Source organism: Polyodon spathula, chromosome 10, assembly GCF_017654505.1.
Source record: "Polyodon spathula isolate WHYD16114869_AA chromosome 10, ASM1765450v1, whole genome shotgun sequence".
In the NCBI taxonomy this organism is placed as follows: Eukaryota; Metazoa; Chordata; class Actinopteri; order Acipenseriformes; family Polyodontidae; genus Polyodon; species Polyodon spathula.
Genome location: NC_054543.1, coordinates 17,064,490 through 17,084,762, shown reverse-complemented (window position 1 = coordinate 17,084,762; position 20,273 = coordinate 17,064,490). Strand labels below are relative to the sequence as shown.

General features: G+C 36.3%; 1 protein-coding gene across 7 annotated transcripts in view; it reads left to right on the top strand.

Moving 5' to 3' along the window:
- The window catches only part of blnk (B cell linker), a 75,058-nt gene that overhangs the window by 53,744 nt on the left and 1,041 nt on the right, over positions 1 to 20,273 (top strand). For 5 of the 7 annotated variants that reach the window (XM_041261199.1, XM_041261201.1, XM_041261203.1 and 2 more), the window contains 13 exons: positions 1,221 to 1,307; positions 2,688 to 2,713; positions 3,337 to 3,362; positions 12,000 to 12,042; positions 13,320 to 13,365; positions 14,779 to 14,854; positions 14,944 to 14,971; positions 15,079 to 15,121; positions 17,298 to 17,361; positions 17,452 to 17,492; positions 18,458 to 18,519; positions 18,737 to 18,820; positions 19,137 to 19,292. In XM_041261199.1, coding sequence (XP_041117133.1) covers positions 1,221 to 1,307; positions 2,688 to 2,713; positions 3,337 to 3,362; positions 12,000 to 12,042; positions 13,320 to 13,365; positions 14,779 to 14,854; positions 14,944 to 14,971; positions 15,079 to 15,121; positions 17,298 to 17,361; positions 17,452 to 17,492; positions 18,458 to 18,519; positions 18,737 to 18,820; positions 19,137 to 19,292 — 782 coding nt within the window. Of the gene's footprint in view, positions 1 to 1,220; positions 1,308 to 2,687; positions 2,714 to 3,336; positions 3,363 to 11,999; positions 12,043 to 13,319; positions 13,366 to 14,778; positions 14,855 to 14,943; positions 14,972 to 15,078; positions 15,122 to 17,297; positions 17,362 to 17,451; positions 17,493 to 17,842; positions 18,069 to 18,457; positions 18,520 to 18,736; positions 18,821 to 19,136; positions 19,293 to 20,273 lie in introns of those variants that run through there. The other 2 variants (XM_041261200.1, XM_041261206.1) reach the window with 2 other exon arrangements.

Genomic DNA, 20,273 nt, shown 5'->3' with positions numbered 1-20,273 from the left:
GTGTTATTGTATTATAAAGAGAAAATAAAGGTATGGCAATGAGACAAGGGTATGGATATTTTTTCTGTTGTAAAAGCAACCATTAACTGCACTTTATGCAAGTAAAAGCTTGGTCTCTTGCATTTTGTGATAATTCTGTATTACAAAATGCATCAGGTAGACTATTAGTATTACATAGTATGTTGATATATCAACACGTGTTAAACCGTCTTTCTGTTCCAGGCCTTTTTTATTTTTAAACCTAAATATCTTGTACTTTTTTGTTTATAATAGGCATGCTTAAAATTGAATTCATCCTGCAAAGCTATAATTTCATTTAAATGTATGAAAATTAGACTTGCTTAATTTGTACAGAGGTGCCAGGGTGCAAACAGAAAGATTAGTTTACTACTAGTGTTACAAGTTGGTTGGCCGTGGTATATTTCTGTCAGTGTTATAACTGGTATTGCAACGGTATCATGTTTACCATAAATGAGTTTGTGTACAGTAATAGCGGTTAAAAACTACTATTTTAGTTTGACTTCTTTTTTTGTAGCTCAAAAAATTCTGGCTTCAATGCCTGTGAATTTCTCGCTTACCCTAATATATACACCATTGGTATTGCTTAACATTTCCACAATGATGGCCGCACGAAAGATAAACTTTATAGTACTGTACATCTAACAGCATATAGTATTCACCCAGCGTTTGATGACATAAAAACAACAACTGAGAAGTGCACGTATATGATCTTCGCTCGTTGAAATTCCACTAACTTCAATGTCATCGTCTAAAACACGTATTATTCTTTTTGAAAACAACTAGAAATTCACAGGCATCGAAGCCAAACTTATTTGTCAAATGTTGTCTAACTAAAATAGTAGTTTTTAACTGCTAGTATTACTGTACACAAACTCGTTTACGGTAAGCATGATACTTACCATTGCAATACCAATTATAACCCTGACAGAAATATACCACGGACAACTAAGATACTTAAGACTCAAGTTGTGCTTTCTAAACAGCTTCAGCTTCTCCAGAAACAGGTGGAGAGTCTGTGCTGGGTTATCTGGGGGACTGGCCTCAATCGTCACTTCCATTGCATTGTGGGACTTTTATATTTGTGTTTTTTTTTTTTTTTTTTTTTTTTTTGTATTTGTGTTTTGCACTTCAGGGTCACCATAGACCAGTGATACAATCCTGACACAAAACCAACTAACACAGATTTTTTTTTCCCATAGCCCCACCTGTTGTTAACAGAAATGCTAAGCCCACAAGAAACCATTCTCCGTCTACCATCAGAGCAGATAATGTGGCTGAAGGTCCAGGTATGCATTGTTTATATTAGTGGAGGAATACAGTACTTCAGACAGATGTTTTCATGTATTAATACCGGAGAAGTAATTTCGTTATGCTGATATATTAAGAATGAATGTAGGTCAGTGACTGCTCATTATAGTAAAATGATAACCTTGCAGTTGAAGATGCAATTTTTGTAACACAACTACAACAAAAGGCTACTTAATAGAAACAAGATCTGTGGGTTACAGGCACATAAGGCCAACAAGGAGTTTGAAAGAACTTTAGGGTTCCTGTGATCTAACCAGAAATGTCTAGTTTTCTGATCAGCAGAACTGAGAAGTGTACTGCTGTATTACAGAAATAATTATCTGCAATTTATAATCATTGTCATTCCGAAGCCCATATGAATGAAAAGTCAAAGCTTTGTTTTTTCTTCATAACTTGGGTTATAGTTCTTCAATCATTATACATATGGTATCACTGAAGCAGAAAATTAGATCTCTAATGAATAAGAGAACAAAATAGAATCAGAGCCCAGTAAATTCCACAAAAAACCCTGGGAAATTTTAAATGTCAGTTGGGCAGGCTGATCCCTTTTTTTATACATGTAATGTTTTTGTTGTTGGAACATGACACCTATCAAATTTAGCATATTGGCACATATGCACACATGTTCCCTAAGTGTGCTGAAAACTGCTTTGTATTGGTGTTGCATCATGTGTATGTATACCGAGCATCAAAGAAACATCACTATTATAGCACATTTTTGTTTTTAAAAATAAGGTATATAAATGATGGATGTTGACAAAATGTTTTTGGTTTCTTTTTAATTACCGAGTCATTCATCCTTGACCATGATCATGACATGACTGAAGCATATGCACTTAATCACCTAATTAGTGAGACAGCTGTTGAATTGCAAGCAAGAATAAAAGCAATAAAGAAAAATCACAGAAAAAAAAAAAACTATGCCACATCTGTCAAGAGAGCAACGCCAGTCAGCATGTTGGAGACTGGACTAGGGCTGCATACTGTGGTTCGTTGTCTTGAGTGCTCACAGCCAGCAATTTCAAACCTGGCGAGGTGGTATAACCAGACTCTGTCAATGACAGGCCATGAACTGGGAGACCAAGAGTCACAACACCTGCCCAAGATCGACAGATCATTTTGCAGCATCTTCGTGATGTCAGTTGTTAATCAGCACAATAAAAAGTCACTGCACCTGCGCTAAAACAGAATTTGTCATTTTTCGATCACATCTAGTGAATTTTATCCAAATATAAGTGATAAGTTTTTTTTGATGCTCAAATATAAGTGATACATTTCTTTTGATGCTCAGTTTATATGCAGTCAGCTGTATGTCATTTATAATGTAACTCGTTGTTCATATGTCTCTTCTCTTCCAGTGGTGTGTGATATACCAGCTTTGGAGGTTGGTTTGAAATTATTTCATAAACTGTTTACAGATTAATGCTTAAAAACACAATCTTAAAAGTATGTACATCTGCTGTCTGTAGTACAAGTTGCTGTAAATGGTAATTTCGTCAAGCGATTGGTCGATTTGGTATGCCAATGAAATCCTTGGCATTCTGTAGTATATAAGAGCTGCATCTCTCCTGTTGCTGGTCATGATGACAAGACAACATGGGCTAGTTGTAGGCACTTGGTTGGCAGGTACGTCTGTAACCAAGACTGAAGAAATTATGGATGTGTTGTAGCAAAATTGTGGTGAGAAGAAAATGAGAATCTGGGACATTTAATCATAGAGGATTAGTCACTTTGAATCATGGGGCTTAACACCCTAGTTAAAATTTTGTGTGAAGATTTCTCCTGCTGTGACCCAGATTTTAAAGGTTTATAGTTTGTGTATTTCTGGTATAGAAATACAATATTAAGTTATTATAGCACTTCCATTACAATTTGCATTGTGAACTGATCTCTTTTTTTTTTATAAAACTGATCCAACCATTAAGATAAAATGTTTATACTACAGTAAGTGATAATACTAATTAACAAGATGTTTGTTTGAATTAATTACCTGCTTTCTTTTAAAAGGAAAAGCCGTCTCCACCAGTCAACAGGTACGTCTAGAATGATAGAAACATTTTGAAATGCTGTACCTCAATATCGACATTTTAATTCATAGCCAAGTATTGAATCAATATGCTGCAGTATACTGTAGTTTTTCCTTTAAATAATTCAAAGGTGAGGCATGCTGATTGGCTGAACTTTCATGAACACCTCTTTATCCAAACAGCCCCCTGATAACCAGCCCTATTGTGTATAATGGCCTACGTTCTATTGTCATAGAAAGACGCATCCCACCATCCCTGGAGTTTACAGTGCAGTGCAGTATATTGCTTAATATATTTCAGAGGTGAAGGGGGCTGTATAGTAATCTTAAAAGAGTAAGTCACTTCAAATGTCATTTGAATTGCATTTTACATTTCCCTAACTATTATATAGTCCTGGTGATCATTCTGAGTGATGCTGGGTTCTGTTGCTTTCATATAGAGCTATTTTTTACGGATTAGCCTAACCTACTCAAAGTTTACACACCCCAGTGGAAATGTGTAATTTCTAGAAATTTCTCGAAAACAAATAATTTTAGGAAAAATCTTTTGTAGCAAAAGTTTTACTTTTTTGTGAATGAGGAAAAAAAGTTACAAGTAATAGATGTCTACAATTATTTATTTCAGCAATTGTTGCAAAACTTCAAAATTGTTAATTCAAAAGTATTCATACCCTTTGATGCCATGATAGTATTGTCTACAAGGTGCTAGAAGTTTCAATATGACAATGGAGAACATAATTCTAGAAAAGTTTAGAAAACAATATGAGACTGATTGCCAAAGATATTCAAAGTGAATTGACTGTAAGTGGGACTGGAGTTTCCATTTCAGTCATAGGTCAAGTATTGCATGGTGAAGGTCTCAATGGTCGCAGGCCAAGGAAAAAGCCACTCTTAGGAAAATGTCAATCACTTAAAGTTTGCAAAATGGCATTTTTAATGATGGATACAGTGGCTTGCGAAAGTATTGACCCCCCTTGGCATTTTTCCTATTTTGTTGCCTTACAACCTGGAATTAAAATTGATTTTTATTTGGATTTCATGTAATGGACATACACAAAATAGTCCAAATTGGTGAAGTGAAATGAAAAAAATAACTTGTTTCAAAAAATTGTAAAAAATAAATAACGGAAAAGTGGTGCGTGCATATGTATTCACCACCTTTGCTACTAAGCCTCTAAATAAGATCTGGTGCAACCAATTACCTTCAGAAGTCACATAATTAGATAAATAAAGTCCAGCTGTGTGCAATCTAAGTGTCACATGATCTGTCACATGATCTCAGTATATATACACCTGTTCTGAAAGGCCCCAGAGTCTGCAACACCACTAAGCAAGGGGCACCACCAAGCAAGCGGCACCATGAAGACCAAGGAGCTCTCCAAACAGGTCAGGGACAAAGTTGTGGAGAAGTACAGATCAGGGTTGGGTTATAAAAAAATATCCAAAACTTTGAACATCCCATGGAGCACTATTAAAGCCATTATTAAAAAATGGAAAGAATATGGCACCACAACAAACCTGAAAAGAGAGGGCCGCCCACCAAAACTCATGGACCAGGAAAGGAGGGCATTAATCAGAGAGGCAACAAAGAGACCAAAGATAACCCTGAAGGAGCTGCAAAGCTCCACAGCGGAGATTGGAGTATCTGTCCATAGGACCACTTTAAGCCTTACACTCCACAGAGCTGGGCTTTACAGAAGAGTGGCCAGAAAAAAATAAGCAAACACGTTTGGTGTTCACCAAAAGGCATGTGGGAGACTCCACAAACATATGGAAGAAGGTACTCTGGTCAGATGAGACTAAAATTGAGCTTTTTGGCCATCAAGGAAAACGCTATGTCTGGTGCAAACCCAACACCTCTCATCACCCCGAGAACACCATCCCCACAGTGAAGCATGGTGGTGGCAGCATCATGCTGTGGGGATGTTTTTCATCGGCAAGGACTGGGAAACTGGTCAGAATTGAAGGAATGATGGATGGCACTAAATACAGGGAAATTCTTGAGGGAAACCTGTTTCAGTCTTCCAGAGATTTGAGACTGGGACGGAGGTTCACCTTCCAGCAGGACAATGACCCTAAGCATACTGCTAAAGCAACACTCGAGTGGTTTAAGGGGAAACATTTAAATGTCTTGGAATGGCCTAGTCAAAGCCCAGACCTCAATCCAATTGAGAATCTGTGGTATGACTTAAAGATTGCTGTACACCAGCGGAACCCATCCAACTTGAAGGAGCTGGAGCAGTTTTGCCTTGAAGAATGGGCAAAAGTCCCAGTGGATAGATGTGCCAAGCTTATAGATACATACCCCAAGAGACTTGCAGCTGTAATTGCTGCAAAAGGTGGCTTTACAAAGTATTGACTTGGGGGGGGGGGGGGGGGGGGTGAATACTTATGCACGCTCAAGTTTTCTGTTTTTTTGTCTTATTTCTTGTTTGTTTCACAATAAAAAATATTTTGCATCTTCAAAGTGGTAGGCATGTTGTGTAAATCAAATGATACAAACCCCCAAAAAATCAATTTTAATTCCAGGTTGTAAGCAACAAAATAGGAAAAATGCCAAGGGGGGTCAATACTTTCGCAAGCCACTGTAGTAGTTCTGGTCAAAGGTTTTGTGGAGTGATGAAACTAACATCGAGCTATTTGGTCACTCTGATAGAAGTTACATTTGGAGAAAAGAACACCATACCTATGCCAAGCATGGAGGTGATAATATCCTTCTATGGGGCTGTTTTAAAGGCACAGGCAATTTAGTTCCAATACATGGTAAAATTGATTCCATAGCATACCAAAGGGTATTGGCCAATCATCTGAAACCCTCTGCTACAAAACTTGGTTTAACGCGCAACTGGACATTTCTCATTGACAATTATCCTAATGGTTTAAAAGAGGTTATTATCGCTAAAGGTGCCTCAACAATCTATTAATTTCATTTCCTTTGTTAGGCTATGAATACTTTTGAATTTAGAATGTTTGGAGTTTTGCAAAAAAATTGCTTAAATAAATCATTGTATACATCTATTTCTTGTAACTTTTTTTTTCCTCATCCACAAAAGCAAAACTTTTGCTACAAAAGATATTTCCTATAAATATTTGTTTTCGAGAAATTTCTAGAAATTATAAATTTCCATTGGGGTATGTAAACTTTTGACTACAACTGTATGTATGTGTGTTATATATATATATATATATATATATATATATATATATATATATAATATATATATAATATAATCTGTAATTTTATTCATATAGACAAAAAAAAAAAGTAGGAGAGTCTGAAAGCGCTAAGTGGTCACATGGTTTGAATGGAATGAGGCTGTTCAATCCTGGCAGCTCAAACCCAGGTAAAGACATTTAGAGAAAAGTTTCAATAACTACATACTGGAGTAATAGAATCAGGAACCCTTCACACTGATTGCAAACACCATTAGCAGTAAGGGAAATGAAAAAAAAGGTAATTGCATGATATTTTAAGCTACTTATTCTTTGACAATGTTTTGGAATGAGCTGATAACACTATGTAACACAATTTTTGTTCCTGGGTAGTAAGTGTTATTTCCTAATTGCTTATGCCTCAAAAGTATAGAAAATGGCTATTATTCCCCACAAACTTTGCTTTTGTGACCAGGACAGTGATATTTCAAAATATCACTATTTCCAATGGGAAAATGGGCAAATGTATGTCTTTTCGTTCACATAAAGTCAGAAAAAAACAACATATGAATCCAAATTAACATAAGAACATAAGAAAGTTTACAAACGAGAGGAGGCCATTCTGCCCTTCTTGCTCGTTTGGTTGTTAGTAGCTTATTGATCCCCAAATCTCATCAAGCAGCTTCTTGAAGGATCCCAGGGTGTCAGCTTCAACAACATTACTGGGGAGTTGATTCCAGACCCTCACAATTCTCTGTGTAAAAAAGTGCCTCCTATTTTCTGTTCTGAATGCCCCTTTGTCTAGTCTCCATTTGTGACCCCTGGTCCTTGTTTCTTTTTTCAGGCTGAAAAAGTCCCTTGGGTCGACACTGTCAATACCTTTTAGAATTTTGAATGCTTGAATTAGGTCGCCACGTAGTCTTCTTTGTTCAAGACTGAATAGATTCAATTCTTTTAGCATGCCTGCATATGACATGCCTTTTAAACCAGGGATAATTCTGGTTGCTCTTTTTTGCACTCTTTCTAGAGCAGCAATATCTTTTTTAAAGCGAGGTGACCAGAACTGCACACAATATTCAAGATGAGGTCTTACTAGTGCATTGTACAATTTTTAACATTACTTCCCTTGATTTAAATTCAACACTTTTCACAATGTATCCGAGCATCTTGTTAGCCTTTTTTATAGCTTCCCCACATTGTCTAGATGAAGACATTTCTGAGTCAACAAAAACTCCTAGGTCTTTTTCATAGATTCCTTCTCCAATTTCAGTATCTCCCATATGATATTTATAATGTACATTTTTATTTCCTGCGTGCAGTACCTTACACTTTTCTCTATTAAATGTCATTTGCCATGTGTCCTGCCCAGTTCTGAATCTTGTCTAGATCATTTTGAATGACCTTTGTTGCTGCAACAGTGTTTGCCACTCCTCCTACTTTTGTGTCGTCTGCAAATTTAACAAGTTTGCTTACTATACCAGAATCTAAATCATTAATGTAGATTAGGAATAGCAGAGGACCTAATACTGATCCCTGTGGTACACCACTGGTTACCACACTCCATTCTGAGGTTTTTCCTCTGATAAGTACTTTCTGTTTTCTACATGTTAACCACTCCCTAATCCATGTACATGTGTTTCCTTGAATCCCAACTGCGTTCAGTTTGAGAATTAATCTTTTGTGCGGGACTTTGTCAAAAGCTTTCTGGAAATCTAAATAAACCATGTCATATGCTTTGCAATTATCCATTATCGATGTTGCATCCTCAAAAAAATCAAGCAAGTTAGTTAGACACGATCTCCCTTTCCTAAAACCATGCTGACTGTCTCCCAGGACCCTGTTACCATATAGGTAATTTTCCATTTTGGATCTTATTATAGTTTCCATAAGTTTGCATATAATAGAAGTCAGGCTTACTGGTCTGTAGTTACCTGGTTCAGTTTTGTTTCCCTTTTTGTGGATCGGTATTACGTTTGCAATTTTCCAGTCTGTCGGTACCACCCCTGTGTCAAGAGACTGCTGCATGATCTTGGTTAGCGGTTTGTAAATTACTTCTTTCATTTCTTTGAGTACTACTGGGAGGATCTCATCCGGCCCAGGGGATTTGTTTATTTTAAGAGCTCCTAGTCCCTTTAAAACTTCTGCCTCGGTTATGCTAAAGTTATTTAAAACTGGATAGGAACTGGATGACATGTGGGGCATGTTGTCAGTATCTTCCTTTGTAAAAACTTGTGAAAAGTAATCATTTAATATATTTGCTATTTTTTTTTCTTCATCTACGATTTTGCCATTTGTATCTCTTAAACATTTAATCTCCTCTTTGTTCTCTTGCTGTTGTAATATTGGAAAAACATTTTGGAATTGGTTTTAGCTCCCTTAGCAATGTTAATTTCTATTTCTGTCTTGGGCTTTCTAACTTCCTTTTTGACTTGCGTTTGCAGTTCTGTGTACTCTTTCTGCGTACTTTCTTTTTGGTCCTTTTTTAATGCTCTGTAAAGTGCCTTTTTTCACTGAATATTTTTTTTTAATTGATCTATTAAACCATTTTGGCAATTTAGTTTTACATTTAGATTTGTCTACTTTAGGGATGTAATTGTTTTGCGCCTCTAGTACTACATTTTTGAAGAACAACCATCCTTCTTCTGTGGGTGTTTTCTCTATTTTACTCCAATCTACTTCTGTTAGTCTCTGTTTCATACCTTCATAGTTTGCTTTTCTAAAATTGTAAACCTTAGCTTTAGTCATTACTTTTGGGGTTTTAAAAAACACTTCAAATGAGACCATGTTGTGGTCTGAGTTTGCCAGTGGTTCTCTGACCTCTGTTTTAGTTATTCTATCTTCGTTATTTGAAAAGACTAAATCAAGGCATGCCTCCCCTCTAGTGGGTGCCTTGACAAATTGTGTTAGGAAGCAGTCATTTGTCATTTCCACCATTTCTATTTCATCCTTCGCGCTACCCACCAGGTTTTCCCATTTTATTTGGGGGAAGTTGAAATCCCCCATTAGTATGGCTTCTCCTTTGCTACACGCATTTCTAATGTCATTGTATAACAGATTATTGTGCTCATCGTCTGAATCTGGCGGTCTATAGCATGCTCCTATTATTATGCCCTTTGAATTTTTGTCCGTTATTCTGACCCATATTGATTCGGGTTTATTTTCTTTGTCCAGGTTTAACACCTGGGCTTCAAGACTGTTTCTTATGTATAGCGCTACCCCTCCTCCTCTTCTGTCCTGCCTGTCTTTCCTATACAGTGTATACCCACAAATATTATATTCATCCCCATCACTCTCAGACAACCACGTTTCTGTAACACCTATCACATCATAGTTACCTGTTAGTGCAGTAGCTTCAAGTTCTAGAATTTTGTTTCTGATACTTCTAGCATTTAGATAAATACATTTAATGGTTGTCTTACCTGAGTTGTTGTTCTTGTTTTGATGCGGTCTCCCTTCTGTTTTTTTGTTGATTTCTCCCCCCTTCCTTTCTAGTTTAAATGCTTCTGAACCTGCTCGAGGAGCTTTTCTCCGAGTAGACTGGTTTCCTTGTTATTTAAGTGCAGTCCATCCCGTCTATACAGATAGTCCTCGTTGTAGAATGTGGTCCAATGATCAAGATAGGTGAAGCCTTCCCGTGTGCACCATGTCTTCAGCCATGCGTTTTGATTAATTATTTTCAGCTGTCCATATGGTCGTTTGCAAGGTGCTGGTAGTATACCAGAAAATACCACAGTTTTGGTTTTCTCTTTTAATTTCCTTCCTAGCTCTCTGAATTTGTTTTGCAGGGATTTTGGTCTGTCTCTTCCAATGTTGTTCTACTACCGGATCGTCTCCTGTTCATTCTAGGAGCCTGTCCACATTCTCAGTGATGTGCTTGACCGAGGCTCCCGGAAGGCAGCACACTGTTGTAGTAAGGGGGTCCAAACTGCGAATTGAACTTGCTGTGTTTCTCAATATGGAGTCCCCAACAATCATGACCTCCCTTCTTTTTGCTGTCTGGTCACCACTGTCAATAGGGTCCTGGATGTTGTTCCTTTCATTCTCTTGTTGTTGGTTCTGCTCATCAAAATTCTGAAGTGACTCAAATTTGTTGGTTGTTTTGATTTCTGGTGGTTGTGTTTGACCAAGTTTCTTTTTTTCCCTGCTTCTGCCTACCTGAATGAACCCAGCTGTTCTGACCTTTTATCTCCCTGACGGCTTTCAGTCTGTTAGGGGTGATGCAGACTTCCATGAATTGTGGGTGTGCCAGTTCCTCAAGATCCTGTTTCTGTCTCACTTCTTCCAGCTCCATTTCTAGCATACTTACTAGTTTATGCAAATCCTGGATCGCGCGGCACTTTACGCACACTTGGTTAAGCTCCGCTGGGTTTTCTCGGATTTCCCACATCAAGCAGGTGTCACAGATTACTGGCTTGAAGACCACGTTGAGGGTTTTTTTTTTGAAGTTTAGTTTCTTCTGCAGCCGTCAACCTGCTTTCCAACTGCTTCTAAACTGCTCTGTACTTTTCCACACCTCTACCTCTGCCACTCTCTGTCGCTTCCACTCGCTGTCGCTGGGAAGACTGCCTCGTTTAACTGCGTTTATCAGAAAAACACACGCGGCTGTTTGATTTTGAGCTGCTGCTGTGTTTCCCCAATGTCCTGTGTTTTCTGAGTAAAGCAATTCAAGATGCAATTTCTCCTTACTGCTTCTAAACTGCTCTGTACTTTTCCACGCCTGTACTTCTCCCACTCGCTGTCGCTTCCACTCACTGTCGCTGGGATGACTGCCTCGTTTAACATGTATTTATACTAAAGTAATACAAAGATGACTACAAAAGATTTAGAAGTGAGTAGTTTTTCGAGATTTACAATTATACTGTATTTACATAATAACAGAAGAATTATGAAGAAGAATTATGCCACGTACTGTAAATCGGTCATGTAATATGCTTTACCATGAAACCAACACCTCATCTGCTTATCTAATGGCATGTAGGTATTTGGATCCAGCTCCAGTTTGAATAGTTGCCATTTCTTATTCTATACTGTTCTGTACCTGCTGTTGATAGAAGTCATGGTCATCAAGCATCGTGTCATACTGATGACTAATTTTGAATTTACAGTGGCGGGGATGTGTGTTACTTAAATGTTGTGAATGTTGTGAAGAATGCTAAAGATTGAAGGTCTCTGGCTGTTTTAAAGTTCTGTTCCTCCAGGCCAGTGTAATTAGGTAATAGTTTGTGGCTGCCTTTTAAGTACCCATATCATTTATTTAAAACAGACACAGAGACTTACAATACTTCCATTATAAAAGCTTACCACAGCAAATATGCACAGTAATTTTGCAATTTTCCCAGTTATACAATGCATTTACCATAGTTTACCGTGCTTTTTTTTTAATTTATTTTTTTAACCATACTACCATTCTCTGCTTTACAATGCCTTTACTATTGAAAACTTTTCTAAGGGTTTAAAACATTGTTAAATATATATAATTATTTTTTTTTAGGCTTGTTAAACCTGGTTTCAGAAAAGTACCTCCTCCTAATCCGGTACGTATTCTAGAAGTGAAGCTTAAATGCAGTCTAGAGTCCTTGAGACTGGCTTGAGGATGTTTACTCTGGCCTTGCTGGGCCTCAGGATCCCTTGGTCCCAAGACCTCAAAAACAGGGTCACTCGTGATTTATCACCCTTTAGTACTGTCAGCACGCATGTGTCCGACCCTATCAAATTTTGACTTCAGCGACGGTTAAACACATGTGACGCATATCTGATTATTTTGTTTTGGCCTGTTCCAACCCTTGCATCTGTTTCGTGTTCCCTGAAAAATAATATCAAAAATACATCTGAAAGGCCTGTGTTTTAAAATAAGTATGTGTTTTTTTTTTTTAAATACATCAAAGTATCTAAAACTGTTTAATGATTAATTGTTACATTACCCTAGCTTGTCTCTTTCGCTTTATTTTTGCTGCATTTTCATCAGATGAAACTGGAGGAAGCGCTGTGTAACTGCACAATGTAAGACAGGCTGATTTGACATTAGAGAATTTTATTTATTTTTTTTTTTTTTTAATATACGCGGGCTGTGACGGGTATTCAAATAAATTCTATCATTGAAGAGATGGGCTTTGTATCAGAAAACTGGTGACTGAAATCATGTGTGACGGATAAGTGCATTAATTTGTTACATAATATAATGGGGATTGATTTTATTTTTAATACAAGGGCGGTAAAACGCGACCAACGTGTATCTGGGTAACGTATATCCGAATGCTGACTGTATAGCTGTTTGGTTTTATTGTTTCAGAAAGAAAACAAGGTCCCTTTTTAATTACTCTGATGTAGTCTTAACATGAAATGTCTTCCAGGAGACAGTTTACAATTTGATGGAAACTTCCCCTTGTAAATAGAAGTACATGTATTTCACTTTAACCTTCTTCTCTATAAGTATACAAGGATCCTGGCTTCAACCTATTTATTACTTTTAAAAAACAGTGGCTACATTTTCACATTATTTTTACTTTATGTCATGAAAAGTTAGTGACAAGAACCTCCTCACAATTATATTTTGTAATTTTTGTTAAAATTCACAATCACTCAAGGTAAATGGATTTCATAATAGTTACCAGTATGATAAATTAATTGTATCTAGTATGTAAAGCCCTGTCTAACTGACTTCATCACCCTGTGTTTCGTTACAGGGTGGTTGTACCTTTGATAACCAGTTTAACAGTAAAAACAGAAATAGAATAGCCTTTCTGTTCCTTGTAAATAATTTGCCATCTACAATCTGAATAGACAGAAACATTTCATCTTATTATTTTTTCAGGAACCTGGAGATGATGAAGAGTATGAAATATGCAACCCAGATAACAGTAAGTTTTCTTAACATCATAAATGTGCTGAAGGCACGGGGGCCGGTTACCTTAAGTTATCCTCTAAAACAACTAGGATAGGAAGCAGTGGAAAAATGGGGACAAAACTAATGAAAAATGTTGGCAAATATGTGGGTACCCATACAATGTCGTGGCCATACTGGCTTTTGATATGTTGAGTACCAATTTTGCCAAAATTTAAAAGTAATCAATGACATGTTTTTGTTTTTTTAACATTCGAATGGGGCAATTTACCAGCCTATAGACATCTATTCCTTGTGTAGGGATCTGAGACAAGGCAACACTGAGTGACAAGCTGTAATGTTGCATTTACCATACATTTGGCCTCTCTCTCATTTTGTCAGAGGTGAACAGCGACATCTAGTGGAAAAATATATTTAACATTTAAATGTTTTTTTTGTTTGGTTTTTTTCTGCCTCTTCCACTGTAGCGCCATAGCTACAGCTTTTACGGTAGTTTAATTATCTGCAGTGCTTGACGTAAATTAATTAATTAAATAAAAGCTGTAAGCATGTTTTATTTTATTTCAAATTAAGGTACACAAGTCTCCAAATTAGTTCTTATTCTTTACTGATAGTCCTGAGTACCACAATAAAACATTCAAAATAGAGTGATCTCTGCTGAAATAGGTTCTTTGATCGTTCCTGTAGTTAGATTCAGCTGCAAATATAATTGAGCTGTTGAGGTTTAAATGGTAAAATAAGAGAATTTAAACCAGTGCAATATTCTACTAAACAAATAACCCCAAAGTTACTGTTTATGGGGATGTTGCATTGATTTTAAAGTGTTCATAATTTATAGTATTTTCTTATGCATTGTTTGCTATCTGGAATTTAATACTGGTATGTGAAAATCTACCTTTACTGAAATAAATACACAAGTAAAATAAAAATGAATACTTTCAAGACGAAATTAAATCTGCTTTTTCACTGAAAGTGTATGATAGTAAAAGAAACTGTTGGTGACCTTTTACACAAAAGGTTTAAACGTTTAATCTATTAAACATAGATTTATAGCCTTCATTTCTAACTGTATTCTTACATTTTACTGGAGGTTTTCTTTAGCTCAGAGACATATTTAATATATTTTTTTTCTCACAATTTTGTATTGCTTATTCCAAGGAGACCGTGGATTATGGAGAAATAGTTTGTGTTGCCATTTCTGTTATCTTCTATGATTTCTTCATCGGTATTATAATGGCATCACACTGATATTTTTTAAGCTTTTCTATAAAAGAGATAACTATACATATCCAAAGGTCATGACTTTTGAGATCAACATCACAAAATTTGTATGTAACCAGAACATATCTATTATACAAAAGTGCCATTTGCATTATCTACAAAAGGGTATCAAAAGCAACAGAATTAAGCAGAGTATTTTGTTATACAGGTATAAGCAGTAATAATTCAGAGGATGCCAGTGCACTCACCGTACTGAAAACTCCAATACCACGACCCAGAGAGGGGTAAGCTAAACTCAAACCATTACAGTTACATAGGCCGATCTTTTTACTGTAGCAATCTACTGTAATTGTATATAATTTTGTTTTTTTAGGAAACAAAATAACCCCCCATTGAAGCCAGTAAGTATATATGGAAAACCATGTTGAATCCAGCTCCTCTGCAAGATTAAATATACCATATGGACTAAATATGTGTCATATTTTTACATTATGTTCTTTCATTACAGAAACCTAACTTACCATCAAAAGACAGTTTGCCTACAGGTGAAGGTAAAGATTGTTTTTAATGTCATCACAAGGGATGCTCTTTAGCTAACAGTCGACACAAGAATTACAGTGCTTCACTGGATAGGTACCTGATGTCACCATCTCTCTCTAAACAATACCATTTTTTATAATATCTATCACATCTCAATTAGGGGGTCTACCTAAATCGTGATTTTGCAGAAATCGTGAAATTGAGGGGTCACTGCGAAATTCACCTCTTTGAGGGGCCAATGCATTCCGGACAAGCACGGAGGAAAAAAAAAAAAACTTGTTTAAATGAACTACTGAACAACACAAGCGACGCAAACTACGTATCTTCCTTCTGTAGACAGCCCTTTTTTATTCCTTCGCCGTCCTGTGTGCATTGCACTTAAACAAACAAAAAACGTCCACAAATAAAATAAAAATAATTGTCCAAAGCGGTTAGCGTTCTTGTGTACTATTCAAGTGACAACGATGTTTTAATCACCCTATCAGTGCGTCTGTACTGCTTTTCTGTGATCTATACTGTGCAGTAGGGGGTGGGACAAAGTCAGTGCTGCATTGTTTCGATTTAGGTTAAAATCTAGTTTTCAGCATTGGAGGTAAAATAGTAGAAATGGATGACGAAGCAAAAAAAGCATAGTATATTTCGGCTGATGATCGTGCCAAGATATTTCCCAAAGAAACTGTACCTGCAGATGGAGGTAATTGTTTTGCATATCTTAATGTGTCTACTGAGAAAATACGATCTACTGTTATTCATCTTCAGAATCACATATTAAACAAAAGTTACTACAGAGGCTGCTGAACAGAACGTAAAGTTAACAGATTTCAGAAACCAAACTGGAAACTCAGCTCAGACAAAAAGTATTCCAATCTGCAAGTTAAATCAGTACTAAAACGATCTAGCACAGCCACCTCGCTTCAACCTGCTGCTTATTTTTTCACAGTTGGAATTTTAGCCACGTTTTCTTTGTTTTGTCCCGGTACTAATAAAATAAATTATTGGATGGGACAAATAACATGAAAACGAACGTGCTGCATATATTGCCTTTATTAAAGTATGCCAGGTGCCCTTGTGTAAACAAGTTTTTGTGCTGTTTCTAATTGATTACCACATCTGTATAACTTGGCAAAGCTTTGCCTTAACTTCCAACCTATTCACTTTTAGTAAGGTACCACTATTTTTAGGCTTTATAGTGTTACTTAGGTGTATTTAATGTTTAAGCAGGTCAGCGAAAAGTCCACAAAATCCAGATTTTATTCCACACCTTGCCCGTGAAAAATAGTTAAGTGTACCACGATTTAAGTAGACCCCTACTCATAATGATTAGCAACATACAACATACAGAGGACTGACTGAAGTTGTTCAAAGATGGTACTGACATTAATAATTTCATGGATGCAAAGTAGGACAAATAATATAAAAATAAGTGTAAGGTACTACACGCAGGCAGTAAAAATGTCAATTTTAATACCATATGGGACACACTGAAATTGAAGAAGGAATCTATGAAAAATATCTAGGAGTTTGTTGACTCAAAAATGTTTTCATCTAGACAATGTGAGGAAGCTATAAAAAAAAGGCCAACAAAATGCTCGGATGTATAATGAAAAGTGTTGAATTTAAATCAAGGGAAGTAATGTTAAAACTTTCCAATGCATTAGTAAGACCTCATCTAGAATACTGTGTTCAGTTCTGGTTACCTCACTACAAAAAGGATATTGCTGCTCTAGAAAGAGTGCAAAAAAGAGCAACCAGAATTATCCCTGGTTTAAAAGGCATGTCATATGCAGGCATGCTAAAAGAATTGAATCTAATCAGTCTTGAACAAAGAAGACAATGTGGTGATCCGATTCAAGCATTCAGAATTCTAAAAGGTATTGACAGTGTCGACCCAGGGCACTTTTTCGACCTGAAAAAAGAGACAAGGACCAGGGGTCACAAGTGGAGATTAGATAAAGGGGCATTCAGAACAGAAAATAGGAAGCATTTTTTACACAGACAATTGTGAGGGTCTGGAACCAACTCCCCAATAATGCTGTTGAAGCTGACACCCTATGATCCTTCAAGAAGCTGCTTGATATGATTCTGAGATCAGTAAGCTACTACCAACCAAACGAGCAAGATAGAAACATCTATTTTGTATTGGTTTAATTTTTTTTTTTTTTTTTTTTTTTTCCCTCCCCCAAACAGATAGGCCTGCAGCTATGAAACATAATCCCCCGAGTGTGGTTTCAGAATTTGCTGCAAGAATAAAGTAATGCATTTTAATATTTACTCCCATTTATCATTCAAATGCACATTTCAGTGCTTATTAATCCTAAACTGCATACATCGCATTTTACAGGCCTCCACTTCCAGGGCAAAGCCCAGGAACAACTCCACCCAGTAAGTAAAAGTCATGTCATAATACCAATTTGTATTCACTATACACTAGAAGGGTTTAACTGTAGCGAGCGACTCATTTTTATATACAACACAGTGGGCTAGATTTTCATAGCTGTTTACTCCAAATCATTGTTTTTTTTGTTTTTTTTTTTCTGAAAGGAAAAACCCCCCAATCAATTTTAAAACAAATAAACAATTTTAACTAAGTCTTGGTTGTTTATTTCTGGTTTGGTATTGTGTGTACTCTGAAAAAAAAAAAAAGTGTTTATGACCATTTGGAATAAACAGCATTGAGAATTGTGCTGTATATGCTAGACAATTACCTTTTTTATTGTATTCATTTTACAAAGAATGATATACACAAAAGGACGACCCCAGCAGCATACATTACCCATTTTCTTCCCCCTTGAGGTTTGTAAACATGATTTTTAACTGGTGCAAAAAAAAGTCTACTACAGTATGTTGGTCTAACAGTTAGTGTTATTTTTAAACAAATGATAGTTACATATGTAGTTAAGTTTGTAATAACAACACAAAATAATATAATCAGTCTTAATTTTGTTACATTCATTTTGTTTACCAGCACTTCAAAAAATGCCTTCATGCATTTACCTAATTTTATATATATATATATATATATATATATGCGCAAAGTTTTAGAACATTGTTACAATTACATATACAGGACTGGTGTTTTTACCAAATACCAGTCCCATTGAAATTTACATTGGAAAATGTCACAAGCTGCAGGTTCTTCGACAGTTTATTATTATTATTATTATTTGGATTAGATTTTATATTCATATAAAGAACCAGGTGTTGTCTAGTTTAGTAAAAGCTAATTCAAGGTTTTGTTTTGAATGAATATCAAAAGGAAACACACAGATTAAATGAACCAATGAATCTGTTAAGATTAAGGCTTTCTCTTTCCTTACTGTAATTCATTTGTGTCTGTTGTGTTGCAGAAGTTCCTGCAGTCACAAATCGAGGGTCCGTACCCTGCAGTGGCCTGAGTTCTGCAGAACAGGTATGCACACTGACTTTGGCAGGGGATATTACATTTGTTTGTTATGTTTTGTTTTCCTAAATAATGAACAACCTTGTCCTATTATTTAAAGTTTCTCTAAATATATCAATAGAATTAGAAAAGATGTGCCTATCTGTTGACACAGATTGTAAGCTACACTGACATGTGCTGAACAAAAACCTTAAAGATGAATAATCTTTGTCTTTTCCTTTCCAAGGAGGCTGGTGTTTATAATAAAGTTTGGTATGCCAGTTCCAGTGACCGAAAGACTGCGGAAGAGGCCTTGGTCAGAACAAACAAGGTATGCTTTTATTGAAGACAGTAATTCATTCAATTCCAGAGAGACTCAGTATGTTTTTGTTTAGGTTCTCTTTGCATCAATCTCCATTGAGGCAGCCTGTGGCTTTATTAGAGATCTCAGAATCATGTCAAACTACATCTGACACATGTGACAATTATCCTGTCCCTCTGCAGCACTCTGATACCAGTGGATGTAAGAACTACCACGATTACACCTCTGACATTCTTACATCCACTTGTGTGTTCCAGGGGGACAGGATAACGGTTTCTGTTAAAATACATCTCAATATTTGCATTTTCTTTTTTTTTTTTAATAGGATGGGTCGTTTCTCATAAGAAAAAGCTCTGGTCAGGATGCAAAGCAACCATTTACTTTAGTTGTGTTCTACAAGAAAAAGGTCTACAATATCCCTGTGCGCTATATTGAATCATCACGGCAGTACGCTCTGGGTAAAGAGAAGACTGGAGAAGAGGTGAGCTGTTATTTAACCTTACATACAGTAGCCCGTACAGCATACAGAATTCCAGTCGCACCCGTGCTGGCGAGACCAAATACAATTACTAATTGCATTCATCTCTACAAAAACACAAAATTACTCCAAGAAACTTAATTTCAAGGTACCAACATATTACAAACATAAATCACCAGATGGTTCGCAGAAGCTCTAGCACAGTGATTAACAGGAAAAGAAAACGCACTGAGTAGCAATCCTTGTAGTTTAGCTACTGAACTGGAATCTTCAGTTCTTTCAACTTTTTTTGCATGATGTGACAATTGGATTTTATATTCAGGATACAACTCCATTCAAAAGTAGTAGCTGGGAAGCAAAAGGATCCAACAGTTATAGCTGTGCAACACAAAATTAGGAACCTACCTGATCCTATCTAGTTCTACATTAAGCGTGAGGCTCATGTAAGGTCTTACTGCAATGTGTTGTGCAGATGAAGTGGGTCTAACAAGGTAAATCGGCTTTGTCCAAATTAAAGGGACAATGAAGTCTGGAATAGGTTTATAAAGCTGTGGTTATTATGAGCATCTGGTTTAAGAATCATTACATTTGAAGTAATATGTTGCGTGTTTATTGACTGACTCAGATTGACTATTTATTAGTCACAGATATTGGTGCATATTCACAAAGGATTTACCACTGTGCTAATTTTGCACCATTTTTGTAAAGTGGAATGAATAGTTGAGGTGTTCTAGATAACTTTAAAAAAAAAAAAAAACTTTTTCAGTTAAACTGACAGATATCTTACAGGTTTGAATGATGTTCATGGCTGTATCAACTCTTAAAAGATTAGCAGCCTCTTGTATCAAAATTAATCTTGGGAGACATTTCTAATAATTTCTAGAACCAATGCCAAATAATAGGCAGTGCAAAACTGAATCTGTTTAAAATGCACTGTTCCAAATTAAGCTGCATAGCTAAAATTATGCCGTGCTTGATCCAAGG